Here is a 14,879-nt window from a genome sequence, read left to right on the forward strand (position 1 = left end):
TTGTCAATCGTTTCAGATGTCAATCATACCTTTATTTGTGCATGATTGTAGCTTATAATAAAGTCTGCAGTGGTCTTTTCCAGTTTTTCACATTGAAAAACAATTGTTTATTCAAACGGTCACCTTTATGAATCGCCATGTCGAGGAATTTTCCGTATAGTACAAAGAAAAGGGTAACAATTTACAAATACAAAATGCTGACAAAGGATATGCAATCATTTCTTGGATGGCAAACAAGTAGTTGTACATGAAGTAAAAGAATTAAACAACAATGCAACGTCGTACAAAGAAGAACATTGTAGGCCAAACCCTGAACGGGATTGTCATCCGATCAGTTTGGAGAGTAAAATCGATGTCATTTATATCTCTGAATCACAGTGTAATGCCATGAACAAAAGACATCACACTTTCATTGAAAAGTAAGCTATATACATTGATAATGTTAATTCCGTAATGTACATGAATAGTAAAAGTTTACAGTCAGTCAAAAAAGTTATTGAATTTGCCCTCCCTATTTTGACTAAAAAAATAGAAATTAATATCTCTACGTGTAATACTTTTTCCTTTTAAAAACAATAAAATACATACAATGCCTTGCGCTCGACCTGTTTTGCTCTTCTAGCTTGCTGTAGAAAACCGCATTTGGGTTGATGTGAAAATGTAAGGTCATTTATCAAAATTATAGTCTCTTAATTTAGATTTACACTGAGCTGCCAAAGTTGTTGTTTGGTGAATCTATCGTACGACGTTGGGCAGTTTGTCAAGCGCACAAAACAAGCCGTAGCATTTCCAAGAAGAGACAAGTTCAGCTTAATTCAAAAGAAAAAGAAAAGAATATCATTCACATATACCAATACAGTAAAACCGAGCCAAGCATTGAGCCAAAGATGTGCTAACCTGTGTACCTAGAAATCTGTACAATAGGCTCCAGTATTTTGAGGATGTTGGGTGAAAAACAATCCGGTCCAGGGAGTTTGCTGGCCAGGTTTGGCTTGGAGGATACTTAGGTTTGTGCAAGGCACTACGGATCCACCAGGGGGCGCTCAATTTATTCCCCGACACACAATGGAGAGGCAACGAAATATGCTAAATGCTTTAGAGATGCACGACAGGCATCCAAAGGCATCATTTTTGCAGTTGTCCATCCTTAAGTTTTTCTCGTACGATTAAGCTAGCAGTGGATAATTGACGCTCCTCCGATAAACGAAACCCAACGCTCACATCTCCCTGAGAAAAAAAAAAAAGAAGTTTCTATGGCACATAGGATTGTCCGCAAGAATATTTATGAACGCACGTGTGAGGAGAGGCAGAGGTGAAGTCCGTGTTTACTATAAACTATGGCATTGATAGAATTTTTTTTCACAGTAGAAAAACACAATGATAAAAAAAGACAATCACATTTGGAGCAAACAAACAAAAAAGAAACAGTGAACGATTTTTTTTATATACGAACTTAGGGGGCATCAGAAAGTTTGTTCGGTAAGATATCGCAGCGAGCAAAGAAGCGGTTTCCACAAACGGTTGAACACCCACTGTAACTACGTAGCCAATTTTTTTTTAAAGTATATAAAAAAAAATGTGTGGGCATTTTTGCGCAACAAACTGTGATTCAGTAGTCATCCACTCTTAGGAAGTGACTCGAAAGGTTAAATTCAGCTTAAATCGCAGATACAAAAATTGCGGACTATTCGTGGCGTAACAAGTGGCTTAAAGAAAACGTTTGTTTTATTCAAATAAGTGCTTTATTTAATAGTCGATATAAAACTCCTAGCGTTACAGAGCCAAACGGTGTACCGTACTATAATAGCTAGTTTTCCCCCACACACCTCACAGCAGAGATGGGGGACTCGAGTCATATGACTTGACTCGAGTCAGACTTAAGTCGCAAATTTTAGGACTTGAGACTTGCTTGACAAATATTAATAAAAGACTTGACTTGACTTTGACTTGATATTCATGACTTGAGACTTGACTCGGACTTGAGGTAAATGACTCGAAATAACTTGTCTTTTTAAAAATAAATATCTGTATTTGAACGCACCGCAACAATCACGTGACGCAGCAGGAACGCGCGCTGTGTGAACAAAAGCCGTAATAATGCCGTGTCGTAGTGATGATGCTGAAGCGCGGGATCGTTCGCCAGCTGTGAAACGGTACGTAATAGAGATGGGGAGTCGACTCCAAAAGAGTCGATTCCTCGACTCTCACTAGCCCTAGTGTCGGAATCGACTCCAGGTCAGGAATCGACTCCCAGTGTCGAGTGTTTTTTTCAAGTTCAACACAGCAACAGTTCATTATAACGAAAAGATTATAATGAATGTAAAGATACGGAAATTAAAATAAAAAGATAAAGAAATGAGAGGGAAAAAAAAGTAATGCCAGGAAAACAAAGAACAATAATGTATAGATAGATAGGCTACCTTATACGCTGAGTTTTGGTTCATTTATGAGACGCGCTTCAGTTCACTCGCCGGCGCCTACGTGTCGTGATTATCTATTTTCTACTATATATATTTACTTATTTATTAAATCCTGGATGAAACATTGATTCAAATTAAGATACAATTAATACAAAACGAAATTCACTTTAAAAAAAAGGCTTTGTGCTTTCTGTTTGAGGTCTCAGTGAAAGTTTTAAAGTCGCTTTCAGAGCGGTCATGTCCGTAACAGAGAACTGTCACGTCTTTTGTTTTTTCCTCATAAATGGGAACACGAAAAATAAAATAAAATCAATATTTTATGTTCTGTGGAGAGCCAACCCTTCTTCATCCGGTGGGTATTACTTTTGGTTTGCGCAGTGTAATTCACAGAATTAGGTACAAAAAAATATTTTGCTACCTAAAAGTGAAAGATTTTTTGTGTCCCGTAACGCATGTGTAGCCTAGGCTATTTCCCATTAAATATAAAACGCATACTGATATTTTTCAATATGTATTAAATGCATTTTCTGAGAATTTATATTTCAAGTTTTTACTGCAAATGTCCCGTTTACAACGATGGAATTGCCCAATATTAAATAATTTACCCTCAACTAGTTTTGTGGTGTAGGTCTACGTATTGTAGGCTATAATGTTAACTTCAAAAAAGGTGTGTGTCGCGATTCTGCCTTCTCACCGCGACACAGGTTCGTAGATCTGAGTGTAGCGATTTCGGATTCATATTGCATATTGTTACAGCCCTAATTATTAGAATATAGACATTAAGAGAATAAATTATGCAAGTACTTTTACTTTTAATACTTAAAGTACATTTAAAATCAGGTAGGCTACTTTTTACTTTTTACTTAAGTAGGGTTTTCATTGTGGTACTTCTACTTTTACTAAAGTAAATATGTCTCTGGTTATTTGTACTTTTACTTAAGTAGCCTACTGAGATTCAGTACTTCCTCCACCACTGGTAATATTATAACTAATATTTTTCAATGTTAAACAAAAAAAGTTAAAAAATAAAGTTAAACATGCTTAAGTTAAAGTTCATAGCTTCACTACATTAAAATTATATAAAATAATATACAAAATAAATAGATAAATACACTGTCTAAAACAAGTCTGCTTTTACAAGTTTAATGATTAATACTAACATATTGCACACTTATATATGATTTGAAGAAGCTGCGATGTGAAAAGGAGGGGGATTTATAAGGTTTAGTTGATTAAACATTTTAGGAAACATTTGTATCCTCGCTCTTGACTCCTCAGGAAGCCTCCTCGTTCCTCGCCCCCCTCCCGGTGGAATTAAAGAATTTAGATGTCCTACATGAGAGCGGAGCTCGATCGGTTTCAGGGTCGTAGGACATACGAGCGAGAAACGAGGAAGCATATTGAGACGCACCTTCTGAATCCTGACCCTATTTTAATTCAAAGTAAATGGAGTCGAGGAGTCGATTCCACCGACTCCAAAATTAGGAGTCGGGAGTCGGAGTCGACTGCAAAAAAACCGGAACCGAACACCCCTAGTACGTAATGCGCAAGTTTATGATCGAATCAGAGAAAGAAAAAAAAAATGCACAAGCGTGGAGAGAGAGAGAGATCGCAGCTCATAAGCAAACTTAAGACGCTGCTAAGACATTACATGTCTTTAGGGGTTGTGTGTGAACGCAATCTCTGATTCCGGGAAATCACTGGCAGTGTGAATGAACCTAAATCAAACGAACCCGGGTCAAATCTTGGGTCACTTTATCCGTGTATTTTCCGGAATCTCTGTGTGAAAGGGGCTTTGGTCACACACCCTGACAAAGGCTCATTAGCCACAACGCATAGTTGTGCAAGTACTTGTCACCTGATTTTAAAATATTAAAGCCATGATGAAATAAAGGCTTTCTATATATTTTTTAATAATATTAGAGTGCCTTGGATTAATGATTTTTTTTAATGATCTGAATAATCCATTACATTCAAAAGCACAGAGAAAAAATATTTTCTTGAAAATGAAAATCGGGTTAAAATATGTTAAAATATGCCATATTCCAGTTTTTCTTACCTGCATGCATCCCTTTGTACTGTCTAGTTATATGCTACCAATATAGTATGCTATCCCAGGGTTGACTTGAATGTTAAAAGAAATATAAAAAAAATGTAACTGTAATTTAATAATAATTAATAATGCATTGGTACAGTCTACCGTTCTCTGGGATTTGTTTTCATGATAATCGAATGTAAAGAGTTTTATCTCTAAAAACTGTTTAGCTTATACCGCTAGTATATAGGGCATAGAGTAAGTAAAAAGAAATCGCTAGTTAATACCACTAAAAGATTGTAAAAAGACACCTACACACAAAGAAAAAAAACATACAGACTTTCGAACCGAACCATGCATACACAAATACACAAAACAAAAATTCAAACTTGCAAGCACAACCATGCACACATGCAAACAAACAATACACTCTTCACTCATACACACGCACACACATTCACTCACAAATATTAATGAATCAATCACACCCAATCAAATCACCTCTCTCTCTCTCTCTCTCTCTCTCACACACACACACACACACACACACACACACACACACACACACACACACACACACACACACACACACACACACACACACACACACACACACACACACACACACACACACACACACACACACAGTCAAACACAACCATGGACATGCAAACAATACACTTTTCACACATACACATGCACACACATTCATTCACAAATATTAATAAATCACTCACTCACACAGATTAATAATGTACAATAGTCAATCCACCTGATTGACAGGTGTAAGTTTTGTGTCCACCTGATTGACAGGTGTAAGTTTTGTGTCAATTCAATTATTACTGTTTTTTTCTTGTTATTCTTTTGTTAAAAAGGAAAGATCTAACTTGTTGGGATGTGTTCATGTTCCATAAAGGGGATGCCAGTTTGAAGAATGCCATAGGAACCATTATACTTAAATTGTGAATTGTTTAATACATTTTAATGGTCTTGTGCAATGTTTGAGGCATATTTATTTTTCATGCTTTAATGTTGGCCTAATTTCAGTTACATTTACATTTTAGGCTATGTAGTTTTTTGTTTTTTTGTTTTTTTTTTGTTTTTTTTATTATTGTAGTAACCACTCAGCTGTATGTGGAAATGCATATTTTAAAAAAATGTTGCAAATAAAACCATAGTCCACAGCTTATGTAGTTTTAACTTATTTTAATATGTAAATTCAGTGAAATCATCAAACGTTTGTATGACTTGCCAGTGACTTGTGACCCAAGCTACGACTTGACTTGACTTGCTTGACATAAAGCAGTGACTTGACTTGACTTGACTTGCTTTTCACAAAATTGACTCGGACTTGCTTGAGACTTGAAGGTTAAGACTTGAGACTTACTTGTGACTTGCACATGTGTGACTTACTCCCACCTCTGCCTCACAGTATTTTTTACATTGTATCTTTGTAATACTCCATGTTCAAACTTTTTTAAATGAATATTTTATCTCATTGTTGCGCAACTAAACTGGCTCTGCGTAATTCAAACGACTCGAAAGAAAGACGCAACCCTTTAAAGTGACTCTTTGGGTTCAAAGCTTTCTTCCAAAAATCAAAATATCGCCAAAGGGAAATAATTTTATGTTCGTGATTGCGAGAGAGAACCCCTAGTGGCCGAATTGGGGATTGTGGACGTGGTGTTCGCTGCCCCGAAACAAGCCTGTTAAAGAAATTCAAACAACTAAAGAGAGATGCATGTGGCTCTAATAAATTTTCTAACAACATACTGAGGTAGACTGTGTCCAAACAACCAACAGAAAGACTTTAGCGCTAGTAAACCCACTGCGTTCTCGACCTCACCAGCTGTATCTCTCTTTAAACACAAAAACAAACACATAAAAGACTAGTTTTACCCGCCTTAAGAGTATTGTAATAAAAGCTAGCAGGGATTTACATTATTATGAGGATCATTAAATAAATAAAAATATCAACATTTGCCTTTTCAAAGATATGGTAATCTTGTAATTTAGAAAATAAAATTCATATAGATGTCTGCTCACTGCTACAGCAAAAAAAAAAAAAAAAAAAAAAAAATAGGAAAACTTTGACTTTCTTTGTAATAGTGTACGAAGAGCTACAAGCAAGTTTGATTTCTTTGATTCTGCTATGCACATCTAAAATAAAGCCAATAAGGTCGAGAAAGGGAACATTTTTCTATCAGGCTACGGTAAAAAACGTGAGCATTATGGTGAGGAAATGGCAAATTTCTTTTCAAAAGCTTGCGTGTGAATTTTAGCCTCGTTCTGCCGTTTCACTCCCGAATACCCACAAATAAATACACAAATATACACGCACATATATGAAATGTGCACATTTTTGATGACGACAAGTAAGATCCAGTAAAAATGCCATCTCTCTTGCCTCTGGCGATGGGAGAAGGCACAAAGTTGAGGAATTGAGCGTCTGCATACGAAAGCTGTCTGCCATGAAGGGGTTCATTGGGGAAAAGCGGCATCATTCCGACAGAGAGAAGGAAGCTTACTTTCCCATTGGTCTTCTAAGACTTCCCTTTCTCAGAACTACTGAGTAAACACCGTTGTTATGTGACGCCGTGCGAGAACTACACTCACTTTTGGATACTTTAACAGGTACCGGAGCCTGACAACTTACAGGAATGCTTTATTGATCCGATTCGAATATTGCCATGTCGAATTAGTATATTTCCACTGTCAAAAAACTACCCAGTATCCCTCTGCAGATAAGCTCATCTATCTTGTTTTTGTCATCATTTACCCTGAAAAATCAGGTAAATAAGCAAATCGAGCCAAAAACAACCTTTCATATCCCACTGAAGACGACGCTCCAAAACATTCCCAAAAGCATTCTCCGTAACAGCACTCGGAAGCCCAAAATTAAACTGAGGGATATCCTACAACAATTCGATTTATGACAGGAAATACAAACGTTTATTCTCTTCAGTTGAGCAATCAAATGTGTGCATTTTTAACTAAATAATAATAATAATTATTACTATTATTAATTCTATAATTATTGTTAATTATCCCAAAATGAAATTGACATTTTGATATTTTAAACTAAACCAAAAATGCTCCCCTCTGTACACTGGAATATCACTGCGAGTCGACCTGCACGTTAATGCGATTGTTTTTGGTTAGACATTAAAAAAAAAAACAGCTCACAAAAGAAAATATTATTTTCCAAAAAAAATATTGTATAAGCAAAGCTGAAGACATTAGAAAAAGACATTAGAATTATGTACAAAAGTTCAGATGTTGTGGATAGTATATTTAAAATACTGATATATATATATATATATATATATATATATATATATATATATATATATATAAAATAAAATACCCACTTTAAATCAGAGCAGCAGCTATTGGTCAGTCTGAGTAACTCTTTTGTCCAATTCATAACTGTTAAATATCCTTCAGCCGGTAAAAAGGACACAGGAGTAAAAAGCTCAGAGGAAAATAAAATAATAAAAGCAAATAAATTAAACCTCATTCACCAGAAAACCATGTGAAAATCATCTATGTGAATTCAGGAATTCTCCAGGACAAAATAAAAAGTCATTCCTCTAGAAAACAAAAGTTTGTTCTAAAAGAATATAAGCCATCCCATAGTTCCACACTGTAAAGTCATTGTTCTAAAGAAATTAACACAAGCATTGATAGACACTTCTCTTTTTTTATAGGCCACATAATAAAAGGCCACTATCTCAAAAGATTTCCACTTAAAAAAAAAAAACAATAGGGCTCTGCGCCCTATCAGGGCTTGGGCCCTAAAAAGACAGACAGGAAATAAGCATCCAGGGAAAAGGAAGTGGACTTTGAGGTGATGTAGCTGAAGCAGCTTTTCTGGTTGATTTAGTCATGTTCACAGTTTGCCCAACCAAACTGTCTTGGAAACTTGGCAAAAGTGTAAAAGTGTCAGAAAGCGTATGGTGTGCCGGATGATAAAACGTCCATTTTCGCTGTAACCATACTAGTGTAGCGTGAGACAGAAACGACGACGACAACAAAAAAGACCTGAGATCTGTGTATCTTTAAGGGCCTCTGCAAAAATAACACATTTAAAAACTTTTATAAAAAAAAAAACGAGAGAGGAAAAGCCGAGGCAAATGTTAGGACGGACTAGATCTGGGTAAAGACAGAATTCTGCCGTTTTTCTTTCCACCGTTCATATGCGTATAGGGCACGTGCTCCTCGTAATTGCCCCGCAGGCCCATCGAGGGGCCGTTGTCTCTATTGAGGCTCTCCTCGCGTTGGGAATAGGATGAGGGGTCCAGTGGTATGCTCTCCATGTTCTCGAAGTCCATATCAAAATCCTCGCTCTCAGGCAATTTGTTCTCCTCGCTGTAGAAGAAGGAGACCTCTTGGAAAGTGGGATGCAGGTCCTCCTTGATCATCTCGATGATCTCGTGGAAGGTGGGCCGCATCTTCGGGTTGTACTGCCAACACATCTGCATGAGGCTGTGTCTGGGAGAAGAGTTAGAGAGAGAGAGGACAATCTTACTACTTAAATTTCCATCTCAAGTCAAGTCTCCTTGATGGGTGTGCGACATTCGAAAAAAAAATATCAGATTTTGTCTGTAACGATACACTAGTTTTGGATACTGGGAAAGTCAACAGATTTCTTAGGGTAAACCAGCAAACTATCATGATGGTCTAAGATAGTCTTTTCAGCAGTTTACCCCCACGTTGGTACTTACATTCTCTCCAGACAGTTCTCCGGTCTGTCCAGGTATCCTCCATCCATGACAAACTTGAGCACTTGCTCGTTGGACAGTCCCTGGTAAGGCTGCTCGGCAAGCGTGCTGATCTCCCATAACACCACTCCAAAAGACCTGAAAGTGGACAGACTTTTAATTACAGTACTGCAAACTCAATAAGCTGGGATTGTCCACATATCCGTTCATTTTGGTGGAACCGCTCTGTCCCCTAACCCAGGAGTGTCCAATCCTACTCCTGGAGGGACCGTGTCCAGCAGACTTTAGCTCAATCCTGCTCCAACACCCTTGCCTGGGAGTTTCTAGTAACCTCAAAGACATTCATTAGATGGTTTAGGTATGTTAAATTGGGATCGGCGCTAAACTCTGGAGGATAGTGGCACAACAGGAACAGAATTGGACACCCAACAATTTCTTGACTAGTTGCTTGCAGGTGATCGATCTAAATGTTCTTCTAGAAAACTGGTTAGCAAAGAAATACCCACCAGCAGTCAGAGTGAGCGGTGAAAACGCCATCTTTCAGAGATTCTGGCGCCATCCATCTGACGGGCAGCAAGCCTTTCCCGCCCTTGCGATAATAATCAGTCTCGTAGATATCTCGCGTCATACCGAAATCTGCAATAAAGACCGAAATCAGGATGTTTTGCCCTTCAAACCCCAGGTTTGACCCTGATTATGCTAAATTCTGGACTGCTTACCTCCAATTTTCACAGTGTAATCTTCAGCCACCATGCAGTTTCTGGCAGCAAGGTCTCTGTGGACGAACTTTTTAGCGTTGAGGTATGCCATACCGTCTGCTATCTCCGCTGCCATTTGGATCATCTCCTTCAGGGTTGGTGGTGGACGGCCTGGGTTATTCTGTAAAAAATAAATAAAATAAAAATACACTTAATCAATGGTCACAGCCAAAGGCTACTGTTAATAATTGTCTGTGATGTTTTGTGGACTCATATAGCCATTGAAGATGAAGGGAAACTGGGTTATTTAGCATCAAAATGGCAGCATTTAATTCATTTTAGGGTTAACAAAATTGGGGGCTCGTCCGGGATATGACAATTGGGGATAAGGGGCCGTTCTACAACAGAAACAGGAAGTCTTACTTCAGAATCAGGTCTCAGGCTACGCAGGTAGCTTTTCAAATCTCCGTGCGTCATCAATTCCATGACGACCAACGATGGTTGTCCCTTAGATACCACACCGAGCAAGCGGACCTAGGCAAACACGTCAAACATTTAGACAAGGTCATTTTCGGCCTGATTATTTCGGTTCTCAAGGACATCCACACTCACCACATGATGGCAGCTAAACGCTTTCATGACTGAAGCTTCATTGAGGAACTCGATCCTCTCGCGCAGACTTGCAGACTCGTTGACGGTTTTTACAGCCACTCGTGTCTCCGGCTCGCCCTTCACGATGTCTTTAGCGATGCCTTCGTACACCATTCCAAACGATCCCTGACCGAGCTCTTTAAAAACGTTGATCTTCTCCCGAGGCACCTCCCATTCGTCTGGGATGTACACTGCGAACACACAAACTCAGTATTACTATCACAAAGCAGAGGTGGACACATTTGATCTAATAATCCCAACTATTTTTGGATGTTAAGTTTATTTCTTCAATTAATTGAAGCAAAATTTTAATTCCTGCGTTATATTTTGTTTTGCTTACCAAAAAAGAAAAAAAGAAAGCTATAAATTAAAACAAAAATAAGTAAATGTTCACAATTTTTTTATGATATTGCTGCATCTAACAACTATTCTGGTAACCAATTAGTCAGTTGATTATTTATTTGATTGATTGGATAAAAATTCCAAACTTTATTTCCAAGATTTTAGTTTCACTCTGTGTGAAATGTAAAACTAAAGGCTATAAATAATGTAAATATATGTTTCATTCCAGTGATTTGGTCAAAGATTCAAATTATGCTTTTTTTATTCATACATTATTTATTTAAATTATTAATTAAAAAAGTGGATAAGATATAAACATAATATACAGTATAAGCACACATTTATCAATAACATTCATTGACAATCTTTTAATTATTTATTTAATTAATTGGGTTACATCTAAAATTCTATCTTACCATCATTTGCACTTAAATATTCTGGGTTTGAGGAAGCAATCAATGGGCCAGTCGGTCCTTCAGTTTGTCTGGGAGAAAAAAAAATTATACATGAGAGCACTGTCTATATATGACAAATAAGGGCTTAATTTAAGATTGTCTTATACATACTTCTTCTTAAGGACAATAAAGACTGTACTGGCCAGAAACATCAGTACAATGAAGCAGATGACTGGGCCAATGATGATTTTCATGTTCATTTCCCCTGCAAAACATGTATATTAGAGACCATAGTGGCCAAATTAACAGTAAAAAAATATAAACGCAATAAAGCTTACTGTCTTGAACATAGAAGTACACAGGCTCCGTCCAGGAACCGTTGTCGGCCAGCGAGGTGGCGCGGATTCTCACACTGTAATTCCCAGGATGCCCTACTCTTAATCGACAGCCATGATTTTTCTCATAAGTGATTCTGGACACACAGATTTGATCCTCCTAAGGGACCAGAAATGAAAAAGAAAAAATTAACCAAAGACATAAAATTGTTTACTTAAGAATAGGAAACAGGGAAGTTGCAGTGTATTTTATACATTCTAAAAATGTATCATACAATTTTATTTATGTATAAAATATGAAATTATATAAAAATATTTATTTGATATATATACCATATGTATGTATATATGGTTACATATATATACACATACATATTATATATATATATATATATATATACACATACACACAGGCGCACACACACACACACACACACACACACACACACACACACACACACACACACACACACACACACACACACACACACACACACACAGGGCTTGACATTAAGCCTTTTCATGTGCTTGTCCTTTGGACAAGTAAATCTGTCATTCACTTGTCTGAGTAAAAAAGTTGCTTGTCTGGAAAATGTTAGATTTTTCTGTGTGGTGTAAATATAACTTATTCTGAAGTATTATTCTCATCAGTGTTGTATATGCATATTTTGAAATGTAGAAATATTGACTTTCTTTAGAATGAATAAAACACCTACATAGCTATCTGACATCCTCTGGAACTTGACTTCATATAGTATGATCATGCCGTTGGGTGCTCTCGGTTCCTGCCATTTGATGGAGACGAACTCCGGTTCATCAGGAATAAATTCATGAGTCACTGGCCCGACAATGTTGTCCGATTTTACTAAGAACACAAACGGGAAGTCGACGCATTACAACATGAATCCAAAGCTTTCTGTCTCCTGTATTATGTGAAAGACGGTCCGGTGGTCTTACGTTCAGGCAGCGTGCGGGCGTTGACGTATGTAGGCATGCTGCAGCGGCTCTGGTCCGTGGGGTGGTTGCAGGCCTGGATCTCGATCTGGTAGCTGGTGAAGTGGAGCAGGTCGGAGATGACCGTGGACTCTTTTGAGCTGGCTTTGAACACCATCTTCCGGCTCTTCTCCTCCTCTGGGATTGAAGTGGTGGCAAAGTTGGGCAGGCTGGAAGGTGTGATCGAAAAATTCGGCAAAGTAGCATTGGCTACGCCCACTGAGCGGCGCCGTCGGTGAGGCCTGTGGGTTGACAGTGAAAAATGAGTTTCAACAGACCTAAATAAACACCCTAACTAATGCTACACAATGAAGGGTTAGTTGTGTTTTCTGGCCAGCTTTAAAAAACTAAAATTGTACTGCCAATATTTATTGTAAAATCAGTCATTTACATGGTCAAATGGTCACTTGCTGACTGTCTACATGAGCATTTCTCGGGGCAGAATAAGCTGCAATGTGGCTATAAACCAGTAGATGGCGCTATAGATCCTTGATGTTCAACAGAAGAGTAAGGACCCATTTAATACTACAGCGATCTATTCATGGGACTCTGCACAGGATTAACCCACAGCAAGATACCAGTCCTCATGGCTGCTTTCCAGACTGGCACATATGAAAATACGTCCCTACGGGATGGTGCTTACAGGGAAGAATCGACAGGAACCATTAAACGCTTCAGAGAGGAAATGCACAAGGTGTACCATGTACAGAGTGACCGATGTGGCAGATAGATAGAGCGTATCGTTCTTTGTGTTTCTGCATTAAGGTTGGGTTACAAAATGGTTATAAATGGGAGCATACACAATGCGTTTAACTACATTTAAAATAGTGATTAATTGTAATAAACAGATTTAATACAGGTTGAAAAAATTCTATTCATTTGATAAATTATTTTTTATACAAATTATAATATAATTACTTACAATTGTATTAAGAATACAAATAATAAACATTAAATAGCTGATAAGTCATTAACAAGAACTATATAAAAAAAAAACTGATATAAAAAAAAAACTTTTATATAATAATATATTTTTATATAATATTATTATATAAAAGTTATCAGCTACTTATCAGCCATCTGTCATACCGTTAAAATAATCGCCAGTTTATCAGTATTCTTCTGACACATATGACATATGTACTGTGTATTTTTAAGTCTACGTGAAAATGTAATTTACAAGGAAATGACAGCTGATGCCAGGACAAGGAACGTTATAAATGCATAAATCCCAGTCGTGGTGTGTACCTGGGTTCAAACACTTCATTGTGGAGGTAGTTCTCAAAGGTCTTGCGGAATTCAGACTCTTCTGCTTCTTTCTTCAGCTGCGTCTCTGTTTTGGGGCAGGCGCAGCAGCGCCCCTTCTCGTCGGACACCTCCGTTTGGTTCGACTTCTGGTCTTCTTCAATGTCATGGTGCGTCGGCGTATGGGACGGCACTTTCATCCCTGTATAGTGGACACAAAGAACTTAATGAGCAATTGGACGTCTGACCGTACAGGCGTCGACACAAACATGCTGGTAATCTACCTTGCTGGCAGTAGTCGAACTTGTAGTGCGTGATGTCCTCGTTCTGCTTCTGGCAGTAGACGATGTAGTGGGTGATGTTTCCGTTGGGATCGGAAGGCGGTTTCCACTTCAGAATGATCTGCGAGGAGGAGTTGGACCGGGAAATGGGGTCCAGTGGCACTGAGGGTCCTGTTACACATTAGAAACAGAGCAGCTTCAGCTTTCGGTTCTCAGATGACAAGCTTTCACGAGTCATTTCATTCACATCACGCTACAGGGCTGATGGACTGAGAACAAACTCTTGTGTATATATATACACAATGAAATTTTATATTTATTATAATTACAATTATATGTATAAAAATAATAATTTAATACAATTATTAATTAATATGCATTTATATACATATTTATTAATATATATACACATATATAAGTATGTATGTGTGTGTGTGTGTATGTATATATATATTTTTTTTCATTCTATTTATACATTTATTTACTGTAAAATGTATATAAAAATTATATGTAATAATTATAGAACAATTACAATTTATATGGATTTTTTCAACCTGTATTAAATGTATTTTTTTTACATTTTATTAATTTACTTAATTTAATTCATATTAAAGTTTTAATTTCTATTCAATTATATTACAATTACAACCTATTTAAAAATATAAATACATGTATAAAACTAATATGCAGTTTTTCAACCTGTATATGTATTTATTACAATTTAAAAACACGTCCTCATGTCCCCGACAGCTGCTATAAC

General features: G+C 37.2%; 1 protein-coding gene across 1 annotated transcript in view; it reads right to left on the reverse strand.

Moving 5' to 3' along the window:
• insrb (insulin receptor b) overlaps positions 1-14,879 on the reverse strand; it is a 76,499-nt gene continuing 61,620 nt past the window's right edge. Inside the window, exons 9-22 of the mRNA XM_082137732.1 lie at positions 14,123-14,290; positions 13,842-14,040; positions 12,558-12,835; positions 12,317-12,465; positions 11,604-11,760; positions 11,437-11,530; positions 11,287-11,354; positions 10,490-10,719; positions 10,301-10,411; positions 9,899-10,058; positions 9,686-9,815; positions 9,183-9,317; positions 5,881-8,949; positions 1-1,826 (exon numbers count right to left, since the gene is read on the reverse strand). Of these exons, the coding sequence (XP_081993858.1) occupies positions 8,595-8,949; positions 9,183-9,317; positions 9,686-9,815; positions 9,899-10,058; positions 10,301-10,411; positions 10,490-10,719; positions 11,287-11,354; positions 11,437-11,530; positions 11,604-11,760; positions 12,317-12,465; positions 12,558-12,835; positions 13,842-14,040; positions 14,123-14,290 (2,234 nt within the window). The 3' untranslated portion in view covers positions 1-1,826; positions 5,881-8,594. The remainder of the gene's footprint in view (positions 1,827-5,880; positions 8,950-9,182; positions 9,318-9,685; positions 9,816-9,898; positions 10,059-10,300; positions 10,412-10,489; positions 10,720-11,286; positions 11,355-11,436; positions 11,531-11,603; positions 11,761-12,316; positions 12,466-12,557; positions 12,836-13,841; positions 14,041-14,122; positions 14,291-14,879) is intronic.

The sequence above is a fragment of the Leuciscus leuciscus genome (genome assembly GCF_965113295.1).
Source record: "Leuciscus leuciscus genome assembly, chromosome: 15".
Classification (NCBI taxonomy): Eukaryota; Metazoa; Chordata; class Actinopteri; order Cypriniformes; family Leuciscidae; genus Leuciscus; species Leuciscus leuciscus.